A 20,251-nucleotide genomic window follows, 5' to 3' on the forward strand; every position below is an offset into this window, starting at 1 on the left:
TGCTTTTGGAAAAGAAGACGCTCAGATGTGGACACAAGAGATTCAGTGCAGAGGAAATGAGTCTCAGATTCACCTCTGTCCAACATCACCATCACTTGAAAACAACTGTTCACATGAACACAGCATTGGTTTGCTATGTAGTGGTAAGAGTTTAAAGTACAACAAAACACATTAATTTCATTTTAACATTTTAAATTTACACTAGCTTTTTCTCTTACATTCACAGACATAATAAATGTGAGGTTGGTTGGTGGTCACAGTCGCTGTGCTGGTACAGTGGAGATTCTTCATAGAGGTCAGTGGGGAACAGTGTGTGATGTTGGCTGGGATTTGGCTGATGCAGCAGTGGTGTGTAGAGAGCTGGACTGTGGAGAACCTGTAGATGCTCTGAGTGATGTTCATTTTGGACTGGAATCAGAACTGTTTTGGATGAAAAATGCAATGTGTACTGGTTCAGAGTCTACACTTAAGAAATGTGGATTCTTAAAACCAACTGAAACTGATGTGTGTCTTGATAAGAGAGCTAAAGTCATTTGTTCAGGTAAGCTAAAGCTAAAAATGTTCTTAATGTACAAAACAGTTACACCAAAAGCAGTCACAATTTCATTTTTTCGTTACCATTTTCGACCTTCTTTTTGACCACACAAACTGTTAAATTAGGCTGTAATAATCATGGACCTTATTAAAAATAAACTTTAGAAGGTTGTTTCTAATAATACATTTTAATGTAATGCCCTGAAAGGATTCATTAATAGATATCGTTCACATGAAAATGTGCGTAGATTTTTACAGAAACTATAACTATTCGCTTTTTTTATATATGAGCCATTTTTGTAGGTTTCTTTCAAGGCCTTTTGGGACTTGGAAAAGTTTTGTTGACATGTATAACATGTTTTCATAGTAAATATCTTTTATTTCAGAAGATAAAGGAAAATATGATTTCTCATTATATGACTGATATATTGATTATATGACTGACTCATTATTGAAGTTAAAACTTCTTGTTGTTCTTTCAGAAGTCAGGCTGGTTGGAGGTTCTCGCTGCTCTGGGAGGTTAGAGATACTTGATAATCTGTCGTGGGTTTCAGTGTGTGCTGCTGCCTTTGACCAGCAGGATGCAGAGGTTGTGTGTAGAGAGCTGGACTGTGGGGCTCCTGTACAGGTGCTGGGAGAAGATGCTTTTGGAAAAGGAGACGCTCAGATGTGGACAAAAGAGATTCAGTGCAGAGGAAATGAGTCTCAGATTCACCTCTGCCCAATATCACCATCTCATAAAAACACCTGTTCATATGAAAATGATGTTGCCTTGGTGTGTGCAGGTTTGAGCATTTTTTTTTTTTTTTTTTTTTTTGAATAAACTGGAATCAAATGTTAATGTTCCCAAAAACTACACTAAATATTCATTAATTTCATTCTCTTTGTGTGATACTTGTTTCCCCTCATTTCTTTCCCTTTGTCCATATGTCTTTACCCCCTCTTCATTCATTTTATAGACATTATGAGAGTGAGGTTGGTTGGTGGTCACAGTCGCTGTGCTGGTAGAGTGGAGGTTCTTCATAGAGGTCAGTGGGGAACAGTGTGTGATTATTTCTGGGATATGACTGAAGCAGCAGTGGTTTGTAGAGAGCTGGACTGTGGAGAACCAGTAGATGCTCTGGGTGGTGCTCACTTTGGACAAGGATCAGGATCGATTTGGACAAATCGCAAGTACTGTTCTGGATCAGAATCTACTCTTAAGAACTGTGGAACAGTAAATTGGGGTTTATATAACTATGATCATACAAAAGATGCAGGAGTCATCTGCTCAGGTAAACTGCTCCAAACCCTGTCCTATTTTTATATCACTGATAAACCACCTGCTTCAAAGGGATAGTTCACCAAAAAATTAAAACTTAGGCATCATTTACTTTGTGTCTTTTAAAACGTACATGACATTGTTCTGTGGAGCACAAAATTTATTTTATTTATTTTACTTTCATTATATTGAAAAGAGCACCAGGATATTCTGTAAAATTCCCCTTTTTATGTTCCATGAAAGAACGAAAGATGAGTTGAAGAATTTGGATTGGCATGAGATTGAGTAATTTGATTATTTTACTCATTTCACATTAATAAATGGTGCTTTGTGGGAGACCAGTAATGACAAAAATAACACATAGATAGCAAACAGAACTGGAACGTTTCTTATATCTTGCTACTTCAGGTGTCAGGCTTATTGGAAACTCCAGCTGCTCTGGGAGAATTGAAGTTCTTGATAATCAGACATGGATTTCAGTGTGTGCTGCTGCCTTTGACCAGCAGGATGCAGAGGTTGTGTGTAGAGAGCTGGACTGTGGGGCTCCTGTACAGGTGCTGGGAGAAGATGCTTTTGGAAAAGGAGACGCTCAGATGTGGACACAAGAGATTCAGTGCAGAGGAAATGAGTCTCAGATTCAATTCTGTCCAACATCCTTATACACAAACAGTTGTTCAAATGATAATTACCAGAGACTGTTCTGTGCTGGTGAGTTAAAAGGATATGTCACACCTTTTACTCATAGGATGAGTCTCAGTCAGCTCCCTAGTTCAGTAGTCAGAACACTGCAGGGAGCCAGCCATTTTAAGGGCTGTTTCAATCACAAAATCCTTTGAGTGCACTGGAATGTTCACTCCCTAGAAATCCCACAATGAACTCCAAAATCCAGATGCTCACTATGCCTTTCATTGAAATTCTGAAGTGCAAAACAAATTTGCATGAACCAACAGAATATCAACACAATATTATCATGACATGGGATAGAAGATTTGAAAAGTCAAATCATTATTTAATGAAATGTCAGCATAAACATCAGTAGATAGGTATTATAAAATTAAAATTTGGCTAAAATGTTGCATATACAGTGGGTCCGGAAAGTATTCAGACCCCCTTAAATTTTTCACTCTTTGTTATATTGCAGCCATTTGCTAAAATCATTTAAGTTCATTTTTTCCTCATTAATCTACAAACAGCACCCCATATTGACAGAAAAACAGAATTGTTGACATTTTTGCAGATTTATTAAAAAAGAAAAACTGAAATATCACATGGTCCTAAGTATTCAGACCCTTTGCTGTGACACTCATATATTTAACTCAGGTGCTGTCCATTTCTTCTGATCATCCTTGAGATGGTTCTACACCTTCATTTGAGTCCAGCTGTGTTTGATTATACTGATTGGACTTGATTAGGAAAGCCACACACCTGTCTATATAAGACCTTACAGCTCACAGTGCATGTCAGAGCAAATGAGAATCATGAGGTCAAAGGAACTGCCTGAAGAGCTCAGAGACAGAATTGTGGCAAGGCACAGATCTGGTCAAGGTTACAAAAAATTTCTGCTGCACTTAAGGTTCCTAAGAGCACAGTGGCCTCCATAATCCTTAAATGGAAGATGTTTGGGACGACCAGAACCCTTCCTAGAGCTGGCCGTCCGGCCAAACTGAGCTATCGGGGGAGAAGAGCCTTGGTGAGCGAGCTAAAGAAGAACCTAAAGATCACTGTGGCTGAGCTCCAGAGATGCAGTCGGGAGATGGGAGAAAGTTGTAGAAAGTCAACCATCACTGCAGCCCTCCACCAGTTGGGGCTTTATGGCAGAGTGGCCCGACGGAAGCCTCTCCTCAGTGCAAGACACATGAAAGCCCACATAGAGTTTGCCAAGATGGTGAGAAATAAGATTCTCTGGTCTGATGAGACCAAGATAGAACTTTTTGGCCTTAATTCTAAGCGGTATGTGTGGAGAAAACCAGGCACTGCTCATCACCTGTCCAATACAGTCCCAACAGTGAAGCATGGTGGTGGCAGCATCATGCTGTGGGGGTGTTTTTCAGCTGCAGGGACAGGACGACTGGTTGCAATCGAGGGAAAGATGAATGCGGCCAAGTACAGGGATATCCTGGACGAAAACCTTCTCCAGAGTGCTCAGGACCTCAGACTGGGCCGAAGGTTTACCTTCCAACAAGACAATGACCCTAAGCACACAGCTAAAATAACGAAGGAGTGGCTTCACAACAACTCTGTGACTGTTCTTGAATGGCCCAGCCAGAGCCCTGACTTAAACCCAATTGAGCATCTCTGGAGAGACCTAAAAATGGCTGTCCACCAACGTTTACCATCCAACCTGACAGAACTGGAGAGGATCTGCAAGGAGGAATGGCAGAAGATCCCCAAATCCAGGTGTGAAAAACTTGTTGCATCTTTCCCAAAAAGACTCATAGCTGTATTAGATCAAAAGGGTGCTTCTACTAAATACTGAGCAAAGGGTCTGAATACTTAGGACCATGTGATATTTCAGTTGTTCTTTTTTAATAAATATGCAAAAATGTCAACAATTCTGTGTTTTTCTGTCAATATGGGGTGCTGTGTGTACATTAATGAGGAAAAAAAATGAACTTAAATGATTTTAGCAAATGGCTGCAATATAACAAAGAGTGAAAAATTTAAGGGGGTGCAAAAGCAAAAGTCTTAGGCACGTTATTATTTTCACCCCCCCCAAAAAGGTTTTAAGCCAGTTATTTATATCTTTTGCTGTAGTGTGTCAATAAGAAATATCCATTCACATTTCCAAACATTCATTTTGCCATTAATTGTAATAATCCAGTGAGATTTTTGAATACACAAGGAGTCTGACAACAGACGGTGCTCCACACAGTGATCTGATCTCACCATCATCAAATCCGTCTGTGATTACATGAAGAAACAGATGAAACTGGGACAAACTAAATCCAGGAGAACTGTGGCCGTGTCTCTAAGATGCTTGAAGAAATCTGCCTGCAAAGATACAGTACTCTGAAGAGTTTTAGGCATTTGTGTAAAAATGCTGTAAAGTGAGGATGTTTTTAAAAAATACTGTTATAAATAGATTTTATATATCAATTAACTAATCAAAACAATATTTTGTGTGACCACCCTTTGCATTTAAAACAGCTCTTATCCAGGTACACTTGGGCATCATTTTTCAAGTAGCTTTGGAGGCAGGTTTCTTAAAATCTCTTGGAGACACGGCCACAGTTCTTCTGGATTTGGTTTGTCTCAGTTTCATGTTTCTTCATGTAATCACAGACGGATTTGATGACGGTGAGCTCTGATCTCCATGTGGAGCACCGGCTGTTATCAGTCTTATTGTGTATTCAAAAATCTCACTGGATTATTACAATTAATGGCAAAATGAATGTTTGGAAATGTGAACGGATATTTCCTATTGACACACTACAGCAAAAGATATAAATAACTGGCTTAAAACCTTTTTTGGGGGGTGAAAATACTGACGTGCCTAAGACTTTTGCACAGTACTGTATATAATAACCATCAAAGTGCATTTCATGACATACTTTAGATGGCATTAAAAAAAGAAAGATTTTTTTTTCCTGTGTGTTGTTAATAAACACCAGTGTAGTGAGCCAGTGTGCTTTACCAGTGCCTGAATTTGTGTACACAATATACTGACACGTGAACTAGTGTGCTTATGGAGATGCACCCATAGTCTCTATCTGTATTTTTCTGTCACTTAGATAAAAAGAATGTGAGGTTGGTTGATGGTCACAGTCGCTGTGCTGGTAGAGTGGAGGTTCATCATAGAGGTCAGTGGGGAACAGTGTGTCATTATGGCTGGGATATGGCTGATGCTGCAGTGGTGTGTAGAGAGCTGGACTGTGGAGAACCTGTAGATGCTCTGGGTGATGCTCATTTTGGACCAGGATCAGGACCAATCTGGATGGGTGGTACATTTTGTGCTGGATCAGAGTCTACACTGAAGAACTGTGGGGCAGTGGGATGGAGCATACATGCGTGTACTCACAATTATGATGCCGGTGTCATCTGTTCGGGTGAGTAATTTAACTGATTGCCCAAGAATTTGTGTTTATATAAAGAATATTTTGTTTGTAAAACTGTAAATATTTGTATGGTTATTGTATGTATATTGTAACTATCAAGCATTTGTTTTTGTCTACTGTGTCATTCCTGTAATATGAACAGGTCATAAAGCTTCCAGACTCGTTAATGGATCTCACCTCTGCTCTGGGAGGTTAGAGATACTTCACGATCAGTCGTGGTTTTCAGTGTGTGCTGCTGCCTTTGACCAGCAGGATGCAGAGGTTGTGTGTAGAGAGCTGGACTGTGGGGCTCCTGTACAGGTGCTGGTAGAAGATGCTTTTGGAAAAGGAGACGCTCAGATGTGGACACAAGAGATTCAATGCAGAGGAGATGAGTCTCAGATTTCATCTTGCTCAATGTCACCATCACAAAAACACAGCTGCAGCAGTGAAAATAATGTGGGACTCATCTGTTCTGGTACATTATAAATATTCAGTGTCTCTTCATTTGATACAGTATGTCTTCTCTGTCAGCTGCATACTTTATTTTAACTTCTTTATTCAGGTTACACAGAGGCCAAACTGATGAACGGTTCAGACTCTTGTTCTGGAAGAGTGGAGCTTCGGTTCATCAATGAGTGGGGCACAGTGTGTGATGCATGTTGGGATATGAGAGCTGCCAGTGTCCTCTGTAGACAGCTGAATTGTGGGATTGCTGTGTCTGTTGTGGGATCAGACTGGTTTGGAGAGGGAAGTCGTGAAATCTGGGCTGATGTGTTTGATTGTGACGGGAATGAAACAAAACTCTCTGAATGTTCCATCTCTTCATGGAGTCGAGCTGAATGTTCTCATAGACAAGATGTTGGAGTCATCTGCTCTAGTGAGTCCTTTCATTTATTTCTGACTTCATCATGTAAACTGTAATACTGATTTAAAAACAAGAATTTCTCCTTAGATTCCTCTCTGGCTGTTCATGATGGTCTGGTGCGGTTGTCTGGAGAGAGACAGTGTGAGGGGGAGGTGGAAGTTTCCATCCATCAGGTCTGGAGGAGAGTTCTGCTGGACTCCTGGAGTCTCACTGAATCCTCTGTGGTCTGTAGACAGCTGGGCTGTGGCTCTGTGCTGAACTTCTCCAGCTCCTCTTCATCCAGTCCTGAACACAGTCATGAGTGTGTGACAGGCTTCCAGTGCTCTGGGAGTGAAGCTCATCTGGGGAACTGCAGCTCTCCACAAACTCTCAACTGCAGCTCCACACAACAGCTGTCAATCACCTGCCTTGGTGAGAAGAGCAACATCTGGGGAGATTCTTCAGTTGTTAGTGATCACTAATGTGTTTCTCTTTCTCTGAATATCAGGTCACGGGTCCATCAGGCTGGTGGGTTCTGGGGGAGACTGTGCAGGGAGGCTGGAGGTTTTTCACAGCGGCTCATGGGGGACAGTGTGTGATGATTCCTGGGATATTAAAGATGCTCATGTGGTGTGCAGACAGCTGCAGTGTGGAGTGGCCCTCAGTAACCAGCAGGTACCAGCCTGGTTTGGTCCTGGTTCTGGACCCATGTGGCTGGATGAGGTGGAGTGTGAGGGGAATGAGACGTCCCTGTGGAGCTGCTCTACTCCAAGCTGGGGAAAACATGACTGTCAACACAAGGAGGATGTAGGAGTCGTGTGCTCAGGTAAAAAGTAGGGTGTGATGAGATCTCTTGCTGTGAGATCTCATGAGATTAAAACTTGACAAGATTTCTTCGTGGTGAAAAGCTGTCTCATGATATTGCCATATCGGAGTGTGAGGGTTAAATTAGGAGAGAATATGCCACTGCTTCATTTACTTTACACCTCCACTGTCGTTTTAATTTTTATAGAAATAAAAACCATTGAATTCAGTTGGATAACGGTCGTTTTATTTCCTTTCAGCTCACCCAACACGAGCAGCAGAGTCGTACGTATTTCAGCAGGAACGTACTCGGTTACTAAAGTAACCTTGGTTCCCTTAGATACGGAACGAGTACTGCGTCGTTCGTCTTATTATTCATAAGACAAGAAGCATATAGGGAAAACTCCTTTTTTCTCAGATTCTGAAGTCTTTATACAATCACACAGTGTTAACTGCATGGCCATTGTTTCATGGAGTTAAAGTAAACGAACCAATGACAGTGCAGACTCGCGCAAGCCCACCAAAAGGGGCGGGTATCGGGCTATACAAGCGTCCGTCTGACCATGGTAAATCGATTTAAGTCCATTTAAGTCGATTTAAGTCGACTGAAGCGACGGCTTGAGGCATCTCGCGAGTAGCGCGGCAAAGTACTCAGTACTTGTTCTGTATCTAAGGAAACCGAGGTTACGTCAGTAACCGAGTACATTGCCTTGCAATACTATGTAAGTACTGTGTCGTTCGTCTTATTCATAAGACAAGACACATACGGGGACAGTACAATCATGCCATGTTACACAGGGGGGCGACCGAGCATCAGGGCAGAGCACTTGAAAAAAGGGCTGGTGACAGATACCATAAAGGCCGGAACACATCAAGCCGACGCTGACGAACTAGTGGTGATGAAAGCAGACTGCGGGGTTGGCTCACGTCGGCAGCGTCTGTGTCCAAAGTTGCCCTGACACACTGAACCGACGCTCGACAGCCAAGTAGCACGTCCGTTCTGCGCCTGCGCAAGATGAAATGCCTTTCCAAACCAGCAGGTGGCAGTATCTGAACAGCCAATCAGAATGATCAGATGGCCCGACGGACCGACGAGCTCCGACGCCGATTCTGGTATCCGAAAAAAAGCCGACGAGGACCAACTTCACCCGACGGTGCAGAACACACTGAGAAAACTTAGTCGGCCGATGAACAAAAACTGCCCGACAGCCGACTGTCGGCTTGGTGTGTTCCTGCCTTAAGACAGGATGGCCCAGACAACGGGGACTGAAACACTGTAGTCATCCTCCCAAGCCCATAAACTAGGGCACCACTGGGGCCTAGGGTGCATATAGAGGGTACAGAACATAGTTACACCCGGACATGGTCGGGGTCGTAATGGAAAACCATAAGCTGGACACAGCAAGGAGGCTCATATAGAAAGGACCTGCATCTGAAGCGCAGGGACATCTAGATAATAAAACCTGACAAATGTGGACAGTGCGGCCCAGCCGGCCGCTGCACAGTTGTCAGCGATGGAAACTCCACAGGACCACGCCCACGAGGAGGCCAAAGTGCACTTGCTCGATGCTGCAGGCAGCTCAGGGGCGAAACGCTGACCAGGCTGCTTGGGAGCGGCATGGGAACAGGGCTGCTTGAGAGCAGCGAACTGATCTGGCTGCTGTGAAGCAGCAGGTTGATCAGCTCTGCATGAGAGTGGCAATCTGGCAGAGCAGTGAGAGAGCTGCAAGCTGCTTGTAGTCGGCGGCTGCTAAAGAGCGGCGAGCAGGGAGAGGTGAATTGACTAAACTGCTGCAGAGCGGCGAGCTGATCAGCGGCAAATTCCAGATGCTTGCAGGTGAAGGCAGCTTCAAGTCTCGTAGATCAAGCAAAGAGATGATATCTGCGTCGCTGAAGGAGAATGAATTGATTTGCCATGGTGAGACGGCTGCTTATATAGCCCAATAGAATGCACACTCAGCACCGCTGCTCCCTATTCACAGAGTACACGCGATCGCGAAAGCAAAAGTAAATCTTGATTTCAATACCCCGCATTTTGAAAGTGGCTTCCTGATGTATGCAATTATCTCCCAATGTGAAAGCTATCTTAGGCTGGACTGTGTAGTTGTAACCAATTCTGTATCATGCTTGAAGAAAAAGTATGCTTGTGTAACCCCTTTACCCAGGTTCTACTCACCCCGCTCTGCGCGGGCCTCGAACCTGGGTCTCCAGTGTGGGAGTTGGATGCTCTAACAAGGAGGCAAAAGGCTGCAACCTCTAGTGTCAGTTGCTACAGCGTTTCTTGAGATCAAAGGAGTGAGGTTTACTCACACAGAGACTACTAGCTGGCCTCCATTACACTTATGTTGAGTGTGAATTTACCTTTTGACGAAAAATGTTCTGTCCAGTTGGATAGCCAGCTCATGATTGAGCAGTTATTAGTAAACCCACAATCCTGCATTCTCCTCTCTGTGTGGTTGTTTGATCTCAAGTTACCACAGTACTGTTCTAAGGTCTGAAGAGCAGGCGCGCCATTGACACGGGGGACTATGCACTTGGGCTGCTTCAATCAGTCACACTATATCATCTTTTAGCTTAAGATATTTTCTTTTAAATGATACCATTTTCACGGTTTTGTGAGCTTTCGTTCGTAAATAATCAACTTGTTGCGGATGTGAACAGGAAATCCGCTCTCGAACGGAGAAACACACGATCTCCAAACAGTCGATCAAAGCGTGCTAATGATTTAGGACAGGGGTGCTTCTCAATTCTTATTTGTGCATCCTCGTTTCCTTTCCTCGCGTCTCAGCTCCACGCTTTCAGGATGCGAGGGAAGGATGCAAGGAAAAGATGTGAGGACGGAGGAATTGAATCAAGTGACATGATATATCCTCACTCCATTTAGCGTCACCTCAAAGCGTCATTGTAGCACAGTTAAAGTTCGTGTCTGGGAAGGAAGAGGTCTGGGTCGACGAACAACTGCTGACTGAGCTTTTATTGAGAACAAAGTTCAAAAGAAAGACTGTGCAGCGCACAACAGTAGCAACATAAATAATCCACAAAGGGCTTCACACCAGATTCGGTAGACACAATCCACAAGGGCTTCACTCCAAGCAACGCGCTGTGCCTCAGTCAGCAGTTCCCCTCTCTCTCCCACACTCCTGCTTCTCACCGCGACTTATCCTGTCTCCACGCCAATCACTAGAACGAGAAACAGGTGTTCATGATTTGTATTCAACCCACTCACTTACCAAGCGTCTCCCGCTATTCTCTCCGGTTGCAGACCTTGCTGAACCACGCCCCCCTCGCCCGACTCAGCAGCCCCCCCCCCCCCCCCATTTCTGGAGAGGAAATCGGCCACAGCCATCTGAACACCCGGCCTGTGGACCACCTTGAACTTAAAAGGCTGTAGAGCCAGATACCAACGAGTGATCCGCGCGTTGGTATCCTTCATGCGGTGGAGCCACTGCAGGGGAGCGTGGTCCGAACAGAGGGTGGACCGTATCTGGTGCATCCTTTTTAGTTAGATCAGTCAACGAGCTGGTGAGGGCCGAATAATTAGGTACAAACCTTCTATAATATCCCGCCAGCCCGAGGAACTGTCTAACCTCCTTTTTAGTCTTGGGGCGCGGACAGGTCGCAATCGCTGATGTCTTGTCAATTTAGGGATGCACCTGCCCATGCCCCAAGTGGAAGCCCAGATATCTTACCTCCACGCGCCCAATTGCACACTTCTTCGGGTTGGCCGTGAGCCCAGCCCCTCTCAGCGATCTCAGGACGTACCACCTCATAATCGAGCTCGCCCACTTGCCGTGTAACCTCAAAGGGTCCTTGCCACTTTGCAAGTAATTTAGAACTTGAAGTAGGGAGCAATACAAGTACTTTCTCTCCCGGTGCAAATTTGCGTAAATTAGACCGTCTGTTATATAGCTGGCTCTGTCTGTGCTGGGCTTGTAACAAATTCTCCATTGATAGCTGCCCCAAAGTGTGGAGTTTTGTTCTCAAGTCCAGCACATTCTGAATTTCGTTTTTGGCCTGAGATGGTCCGTCCTCCCAAGCCTCCCTCAGGACATCCAGCACCCCGCGGGGCTGGCGTCCAAAGAGAAGCTCGAAGGGGGAAAACCCCGTGGAGGCTTGCGGGACCTCTCTCACTGCAAATAACAGAGGTTCTAACCACTTATCGCAATTTTTGGCGTCCTGCTGAACGAATTTACGAATCATGGATTTAAGCGTGCGATTAAAACGTTCGACCAGCCCGTCCGTTTGTGGGTGAAAGACGCTGGTACGAATCGATTTAATGCCCAATAATTCGTACAATTCGCGTAATGTGCGTGACATAAACGGCGTGCCTTGATCAGTGAGGATTTCTTTTGGAATCCCCACTCGGGAGATTAAGCGAAACAGTGCATCTGCAACACTCTTAGCGGAAATGTTGCGGAGAGCCACTGCTTCAGGATATCGCGTTGCATAATCAACAATGACTAATGCAAAGCGATGTCCCCTTGCTGATCGTTCCAATGGCCCGATGAGGTCCATACCAATTCTTTCGAAGGGGACCTGCATTAATGGGAGTGGGCGCAATGGCGCTTTTGGGGTGGCCGGTGGGTTTACCAACTGACATTCACGACGAGACGCGCACCACCTGCGTACATTCTCGTGAATGCCCGGCCAGAAAAATCGGGTCATGAGACGATTTAGTGTCGCCGCCTGTCCTAAATGCCCTGCCATCGGATTAGAATGAGCCGTGTGGAAAAGCATTTCCCTGCGGCTCTTTGGAACTAATAACTGGGTTGTATCCTCTTTTGTCAGAGTGTCTTGGGTCACTCGGTACAACCTATCTTTTATAATCGCGAAATATGGATAAGCAAGCGGACGTCCAGGCTGGAGAGGCTGACCGTCAATTACGCAGACCTTTTCAAACGCATGTTTTAGCGTCTCATCCTGAGACTCTTCCAGGGGAAAATCATCGCGCTCCGGAAGAATTAGTCTTCCGGCTTCACTCTGTTCCCCTGCAGCAGCACTCGCCAGTCCCTGCTCAGTCTCTCCTACCTGCACTCGCGCTTGCTTACCCCACGTTCTCTTTCCCCAAGAGGCATCCGAGCATAAACATCCCAATAATTGACTAAACGCAGGCCAATTTGTTCCCAAAATTATCGGATGCCGGAGGTGCGGGTTAACTGCAACCTCAACACTATGCTTTTGTCCCCTGAATTTAATTATGACGGGCATTACAGGATATTCCACCACATCCCCGTGCACACACCGAACCCCAACCATGCGGCCTGTATCCAATGCCCCGGATGAAATCAGGCTTTGATGGACAGAGGTTTGGTTACAGCCCGAGTCCACCAAGGCCTGATAGGTACCCCCCTTGATACGCACAGATATTTGGTACCCGCCAGCTTGACCAGGGGCAGCTTGTGGATCGTCGGGGACCTGGATCAACGTCTCAACTTCCATAACCGGACATTTATTCACAAAATGATCTGGGTCCCCACACGGCCCACAAGCCGGCCCAGACCTGCCCGCCACTCCTGTGGCAGAGAGTGAGCTGAATGGCTGATGCGGAGAAAGGGGAGAAGCAGGAGTGGGGTCCGTCCTGGCAGCAGGGAGTCCCGCCCCCCTGGGCGGGGCTCTGGGTCTATAGAGTGGTGTCGGGGCCTTTCCGCCACGCCCACGGGGCGGAACGCGAGGTGGGCCAGGCAGACAAGACCTGGGAAGAGGGACAGGTCTAGAGAGAGAGGGGAACAAAAGAAAGGGAGAGAGAGAGACAGCTGGAAGGGGTTCGCCGACCCCTTGGCACGCCACCATGTGGTCCAGCGACATGGGGCGGTGGCACTGGACCCACTCAGCTGTCTTCTTCGGGAGCCGAGTGATGAACTGCTCCAGCACCACGCGATCTATGACCAGATCCGTGTCGCTTCCCTCAGCCAGCAACCATTTGCGGCACGAGTCCCGGAGCTGTTGGGCCATCACGAAGGGCCGGCCGGACTCACACAGGTCGAAGGAACGGAAGCGTTGACGATGTTGTTCCGGGGTCCGGCCCACCCGCTGGATGATGGCCTGCCGTAGGTCGTCGTAGACCAGGAGGTTCTGGACTGGCAGCTGCTGTGCCGCCACCTGTGATTCTCCCGAGAGGAGCGGGACCAACCTCATAGACCACTGGTCCCGCAGCCATTCACTCGCTTCGGCGGACCTCTCAAAGAGCTCGAGAAAAACTTCTGGATCGTCCAGTGGGCCCATCTTATTCAGGGGCAGGTGAGCAGGCACAGCTGGCTGCCCGCTGGGCTCCCGAGGAACCTCCCGGTCAATCCAGCTCCGGAACGCCTCGCGGTCCTCCTGCTGGGTCTGGAGGATGCCTTGGAAGCACCGCTCCTGGTCTTTGCGCAGATCCAGCAGGGCCTGATGTTGCTCTTGGTGCAGGACCGTGAGGGACGCGATGACGTCCACAAATGGGGTGGAGGATGATGACTGCATGGCGGCGTACTCCCGTCTTCCTTCCCGGGTTTCGGCACCAGTGTAGCACAGTTAAAGTTCGTGTCTGGGAAGGAAGAGGTCTGGGTCGACGAACAACTGCTGACTGAGCTTTTATTGAGAACAAAGTTCAACAGAAAGACTGTGAGGCGCACAACAGTAGCAACATAAATAATCCACAAACGGCTTCACACCAGATTCGGTAGACACAATCCACAAGGGCTTCACTCCAAGCAATGCGCTGTGCCTCAGTCAGCAGTTCCCCTCTCTCTCCCACACTCATGCTTCTCACGGCGACTTATCCTGTCTCCACGCCAATCACTAGAACGAGAAACAGGTGTTCGTGATTTGTATTCAACCCACTCACTTACCAAGCATCTCCCGCTATTCTCTCCAGTTGCAGACCTTGCTGAACCAAATCACAAGCGGGTTATAACTGGTGTGTTTTATGTCATAGATCAAAACGTGAAAATATTTAGAGGCTTTGTTAACCACAGACCTTATTTCAGGCGATTTAGCAAAAACCCATTCAAAAAACCCATAGACTTTTTGGTGTAGGAACCAGAAGCCCTAAAATGCTAACTCGCTTCCGGGTTTTGCCTACAAAAATGTGTCATCCCTGAGGCACTCTATTCAATAAAACCAGTCGCTCTCACACAGTTTACCAAATTCAGAATTACACTCACACCACAGCACGCCGCACCTCACTGTGAACACTGCATTCAGGCAAAAGACCCACCACCACAGCAACAAGAGATTGCAATTACAATTACAATTGAAGGTAAAGGCACCACGCCACAAGCCCAAACCACAGTCCAGCTGATTCAGCGGGTGTTAGATGCTCCATATATAAATGGCTAGCAAAATTAGACACTGTGTGATGACACACGACACAAGCTAAAACTAGTTTACAGTGCGGAGAGATCAGTCCAATCCAGCAGAACCGTAGGCTGTGATCCAGTCTCCCTTGATTCACAGGAACAGTATGATGATCACAGTGACAAAGGTCTGATGACACGAAGAAGTAGAAGAAGTAAAGCAAAGCAGCCAGCATGACAGGCATCCAAACGGAGATTTAAACGAGACACAAAGCCCACTGTAACGTCACTTGCATGTTGGCCCGCACCTTAAAGTAAAATTCAACACACAAAACATAAATTTAACCAGCCAGGCCGCTAACGATCATATGGTTATATGCTCAAAATCAAAACATACTTGTAATGCGACTCACATGCACATAAACTGTTGCGTGCTAAATGCATTTCTGTAAAAAAAAAAACAGATCATGGCATCCAACAAAGCTCCTCAGTCCACCCTTTAACAAAAAAATAAACCCATGATACCCTGTATAATAAACCCACAAACAGACCGCAATCACTGCCAACAGCTCCTACCTCACAAACCCAACCGGAAGTAAGGTGACTTGCTACCTGAGGCAGAGAAGACACACACACATAGCGACAATACGGGCACTTTTATACACCACTAAAAGAGCGTAATTAAAAGGCACTCCTCTTATTCATGGATTATGTCAGAGGTAGACAGAACTGCTACACATATGATAATTCATACTCAGAAAGTAGAACTGAAATGACATTCATTACAAGATGATTAGTTAAAACATTTCATGGTTGAAATGAATGGGGTTGGATAAGAGCTGATAGCTTCCATGTTTTCATCTAGAGTTTAAAGAGATCAGGTTAACTGAAGGCTGTGAAGGGAATGTGGAGGTTTTCTACAATGGATCCTGGGGTAATGTGTGCTGGAACCAGATGGACAGAGACACAGTGAGTCTGATCTGTCAAGAGCTGAACTGTGGAAGATCTGGAGCTTTTTCCAGTTCTACACCAAGAGTGGAATCATCTCATAACTGGCTGGATGAAGTGAAATGTCGACCACATGATTCAAATGTGTGGCAGTGTCCATCTTTACCCTGGGGACAGAATGACTGTGGTGAATATGAAGTGGCCAAAATCACCTGTTTGGGTAAGACTGATTTATTTTCCATCTCTAACTGAGTATAAAAAAAAAATAATTAACACATTAACTCATGCAATTCATTTTTTTAGTTTAACATGTTAAAAATATTTAACGTAGCATACATTTTTACCATCATCTATTAGCTAGCATTACATTATATGATCACACTCTTACTCATGCAAATGCTTTTAAACCATTCAAGTGTGACAAAAGAGAACTCATTGTGCGGTACTGGCACACTGTCACTGAATCTCCTGTCTGTATGACACACACACGTGACTCACAAGACAGAAATCTACTGAAAAATGCCATCCGCATTGAGTCTTCCTTTGCACTTACACTTTGCAACTTTCACAAAATTATGCCAAATTGCCTGATAAACCTGCTGCTGTTTGTCATTAATGTTAATCAAAGAACTGCTCTTGACTGAATAACTTTTATAGCTTTAATAAGGATTAATCTATATTTCATTTATAATTTATTCAGTGAAGAATGTGAAGTTTTTGATAGAACTTTAATTTCTGTATATTTCCTACCTGTTACATCAAATGTTTAAAATATACTGTCTATGTTGTTTCTAAATTAATTTGTAGATGAAATGTAAAATTATTACAATATAAAAATATATTAAAAACTTTAATGTTAGGTCTGATTAATCATGATTAATTTAAAAAAAATGTTTTTTTTTTTTTTTTTTTTTTTTTTTTTTAATCGATTTACAGCACTAAATATAATATTGAATTAATTTGTGATTACAGAACAGGAGAGTCATGAGTCCCCTAGAAGCTCTTTGTCATGCTCCACATCTCCACGTCAGAGACAGTGTTCAGGTAAGTTATTCTGATATAGCAGAACATAAAAATCATAACAGCCATATGTAATGTATGTATGTAATTTTGTTGTGGAGAACTAAGAGGATTTAATCTCACAAACCACTGTAGGTGTCTCTGTTCTGACAGAACTCTGTTGGCCAGTAATAATGTCTACTTGTCTGTGGATTTTAGATCATGTTCCTCTCAGACTGAGTGGAGGGGAGGGCCGGTGCTCTGGGAGGCTGGAGGTGTATCATAACGCTGTGTGGGGCTCAGTCTGTGATGATCTGTGGGACATCAGCGATGCTCAGGTGGTCTGCAGACAGCTGGGTTGTGGAGCAGCACTGAGGGCTGATGGGAATTCAGTCTTTGGTGCTGGTGAAGGTGTTGTGTGGCTGAACAGTGTCGAGTGCAGAGGGAATGAGATTCACCTGTGGGACTGTCCTCTCTCCCTGAAGAACCACACCGACTGCTCCAACAAAGATCATGCTGGACTCACCTGTGCAGGTCACAGAAAACACTGACCAATATTATTCACTTTTAGATAATTTCAGTGCTAATAATATTTGTGAATTGAAGATGATCATGATTTTGAATTTGTTTGTGTCTGTTTTTCCAGATTTGTCAGTGTCCACTACTCCTGCCACAACAACATCATCTTCTCCTCCAGTTTCTCAGACAGTGAGCTCAACATCAGTCACTCCTTCACAAACTCCTCTCCAAACGTCTCTCTCTGTGCTTGTGATTGTACTGGGAGTTGTGCTCTTCCTGCTCTTAGTGCCACTGCTTATACTGATTCAGCAGAACAGAGTGATGAGGAGAGGTAGGAGAGATCCAGAGACTGTCATATTGTGTCTTATTCAGTGTGTGATCAGTCATGTGTTGTGAACTGACAGCAGGTTTGTCTCTCTACACTCACAGCTCTCTCTAAGAGGAGACACAGGAGCACGACTGAGGGCATTTATGAGGAGCTTCATCACAGACCTTCTAACAGACACAGTCTCTTCACTCATAGGGGTGAGTAAGTGTCTGTTGTTGTTTTTTTTTGTGAAGATCAACAGGGTAATCAGTTTATTCAGAGTGTGAGTGGAGTAAATCACATAGGTCCTTATTTGAGTCACTTGTAATGATATAGGGTTAGTGCTATATGATCCAAATGATATGGTATTTTGGCTTATTTGTAATTTTGAACATGTCTGATGGTTTTACTCCATAACAGGAAGTGTCCTTTCTACTGAACAGCATTCTGGGTATGAAGATGCTGATAAGCTTCTTTCAGGTTAGTGGACTGAAATAGAATTATGTTACCTACTACATACAGAAAAGTATCTGTGTTAAATGATTAAAAACATTCAGTTAGAGTATAAATTATAAAAATCATTCAGCTCATAATTCAGATAAGGTTTTATTATTATTATTTTTATTATTATGTATGCATTTTCTTTTTCAAAGCAAATTCTGCAGTAGGAGCCACACCTGACTATGATGACGTCACTGTCACTGAAGGACCAACAGGTCAGTGACTTTAACTGATCACAGAAATTCACTTAATTTAATTACCTATTTGGCCTGTGAATTAGTTTCTGTTTATTCTCTTTTTCTGTTAAATAATTTAGTAGAGCAACAAAACGCACCAGAGAATTATGATGATGTAATCATTCCTGAACGGAGACCTCATGATACAGGTTTATTTATTTTAATTACTTCGACAGGTTTTAACACACTATATATATTTATATGCATTTTAATTTTACATATGTACATTTTCAAAATCCAAAATTTTGTTCATTAATGGATGCATATAATTTTTCATTATTTTATTGTAGATGACTTAGCAGAGAACTATGATGATGTCGTCATTGTACGTCAGTTCTCCAATGATAAAAAAGGTGTGGGTTTCAAATGATACACTTCTACATTAGAACTTTTTTTCCCCCTTATTTCTCATCAAATATGAATCGAGTATGAAGACTTTTTCATGTAATTAATACTAGACACATTTATATCAGAGGGTGTTCAGGAGGAATACGATGATGTGAAGAACATCGGGGAAAATATGAGTTACGTGTTTGGCATGTTTGGTATGGGATGCCTTTTTTACTGAATAATTTTGTTTTAGCCTTTATAATAGCTTTAAATAATCACTTTCTCTTGGTCTTTTGTCACAATAGATAATTTAAATGCAAACATTGTGTTCATCATAATACTTTTTAAAGCATGTTGAAACATGAATTTGCTCTTGTTTTCTAATAACAGACTATGACGATGTGGAGGAAGATCCAGGAAAACATGGAAGCGCTGTATAACTCAAACCACACACACACACACACACACACACCACCTCAAATCAAAGTTTATAAGTGGTCTGAAAAGTGTTTAAGATCCTATACTGTATGTTTTACCTGCAGTCCAGCAATGTTTTATGTTGCACAAATCGTCTAATTCAGCGACAATTTCTGAGAAAAAAAAATGCATTTCTTTAAAAATGTTTGAATTTTTTCCAGATGTTTTTGCAGATTTTTTTTCTCTGTTATAAAAACCTTCAGTTTTTATAACAGAGCTTTTTAAAATAGAGACCCTGTTTGTTTCATACATTTGTTTTAGATTTGCTTCTAATTTAATAGGTGAACTGATGTCCATGTTTTCTTTTAAAGAGTTAAAATTAGACTATGTGCATGGAAATGTGTTTTTATTATTTTATTTATTTATTTTTTTTGGTGGTGTTATTCACAGATTGTCAGACAGGTATCACACTTTGTGTTTCCCATATTCACTCTCTTGACTGCTGGGTGGCTTTGTCAGCGCTTTTTCAAAAAATGCTTTTGTCTGATGTGTCACTGAAGCTGTTAGGTGATTTCCTCTACTCTTAAAAGTTAAAGGGTTCACCCAAAAATGAAAATATTCTCGTCACATGAACTGATTTAAATATGTTTTTAGTACCTTTTATGGATCTTGAGAGAGGAAGTACCAATGCTGTCTATGCAGGCCTCGCTGAGCCATCGGATTTAATCAAAAATATCATATAATTTGTGTTCCGAAGATGAACGAAGGTCTTACGGGTGTAGAACGACATGAGCGTGAGTAATAAATTACATTATTTTCATTTTTGGGTGAACTAACCCTTTAACCCTGAGTGAGAGAACCCTGAAGTGAAGTTGTAGAGCAGAGGAAGATGAAGATCAAAAGATGGAAATCATTTTAATAGGTTTTTAGAGCATAAAATACCTATAAATGAGTAAGGTAAAGACTTGTTCCCTCATACAGGCTGTGCTGGTCGAGTGGAGGTTCTTCACAGAGGTCACTGGAGAACAGTGTGTGATGCTGGCCATATGAAGACCATAAGGTTGGTCTTCTTGAGGTTTACTGTCAAGGACCAGTTCTAGCAGTAGTTCTCCAGCAGGTCCAGGTGCTGCTGTACTACCTGTGCAATGGGTGACAGCAGCACCAGGTCATCTGCATACAGCAAGAGCTTGATGTTCTTGTCTTGTAGAGTGAGTCCAGGGCCTGTAGACTGTTCCTACTGCAC

At 43.7% G+C, this 20,251-nt stretch overlaps 1 protein-coding gene across 1 annotated transcript; it reads left to right on the top strand.

Moving 5' to 3' along the window:
* The first annotated feature begins 25 nt into the window (after positions 1-25).
* On the top strand, positions 26-7,513 carry LOC125245623 (scavenger receptor cysteine-rich type 1 protein M130-like). The gene is made up of 8 exons (XM_048156290.1): positions 26-143; positions 227-541; positions 1,017-1,319; positions 1,494-1,808; positions 5,527-5,841; positions 6,395-6,709; positions 6,785-7,108; positions 7,185-7,513. Exons 1-8 carry the CDS (start codon positions 26-28, stop codon positions 7,511-7,513), a joined length of 2,334 nt encoding a protein of 777 aa, XP_048012247.1.
* The last annotated feature ends 12,738 nt before the right edge of the window (positions 7,514-20,251 follow it).

The sequence above is a fragment of the Megalobrama amblycephala genome, linkage group LG14, assembly GCF_018812025.1.
Source record: "Megalobrama amblycephala isolate DHTTF-2021 linkage group LG14, ASM1881202v1, whole genome shotgun sequence".
Taxonomy (NCBI): Eukaryota; Metazoa; Chordata; class Actinopteri; order Cypriniformes; family Xenocyprididae; genus Megalobrama; species Megalobrama amblycephala.

Excerpts from the sequence above, each read along its gene's own strand:
- LOC125245623 (XM_048156290.1), top strand. The coding sequence starts at position 26 with ATGTGGACACAAGAGATTCAGTGCAGAGGAAATGAGTCTCAGATTCAC. Across the intron at positions 144-226 it reads CATTGGTTTGCTATGTAGTG|ACATAATAAATGTGAGGTTG; the intron begins GTAAGAGTTTAA and ends TTACATTCACAG. Across the intron at positions 1,320-1,493 it reads TGTTGCCTTGGTGTGTGCAG|ACATTATGAGAGTGAGGTTG; the intron begins GTTTGAGCATTT and ends TTCATTTTATAG.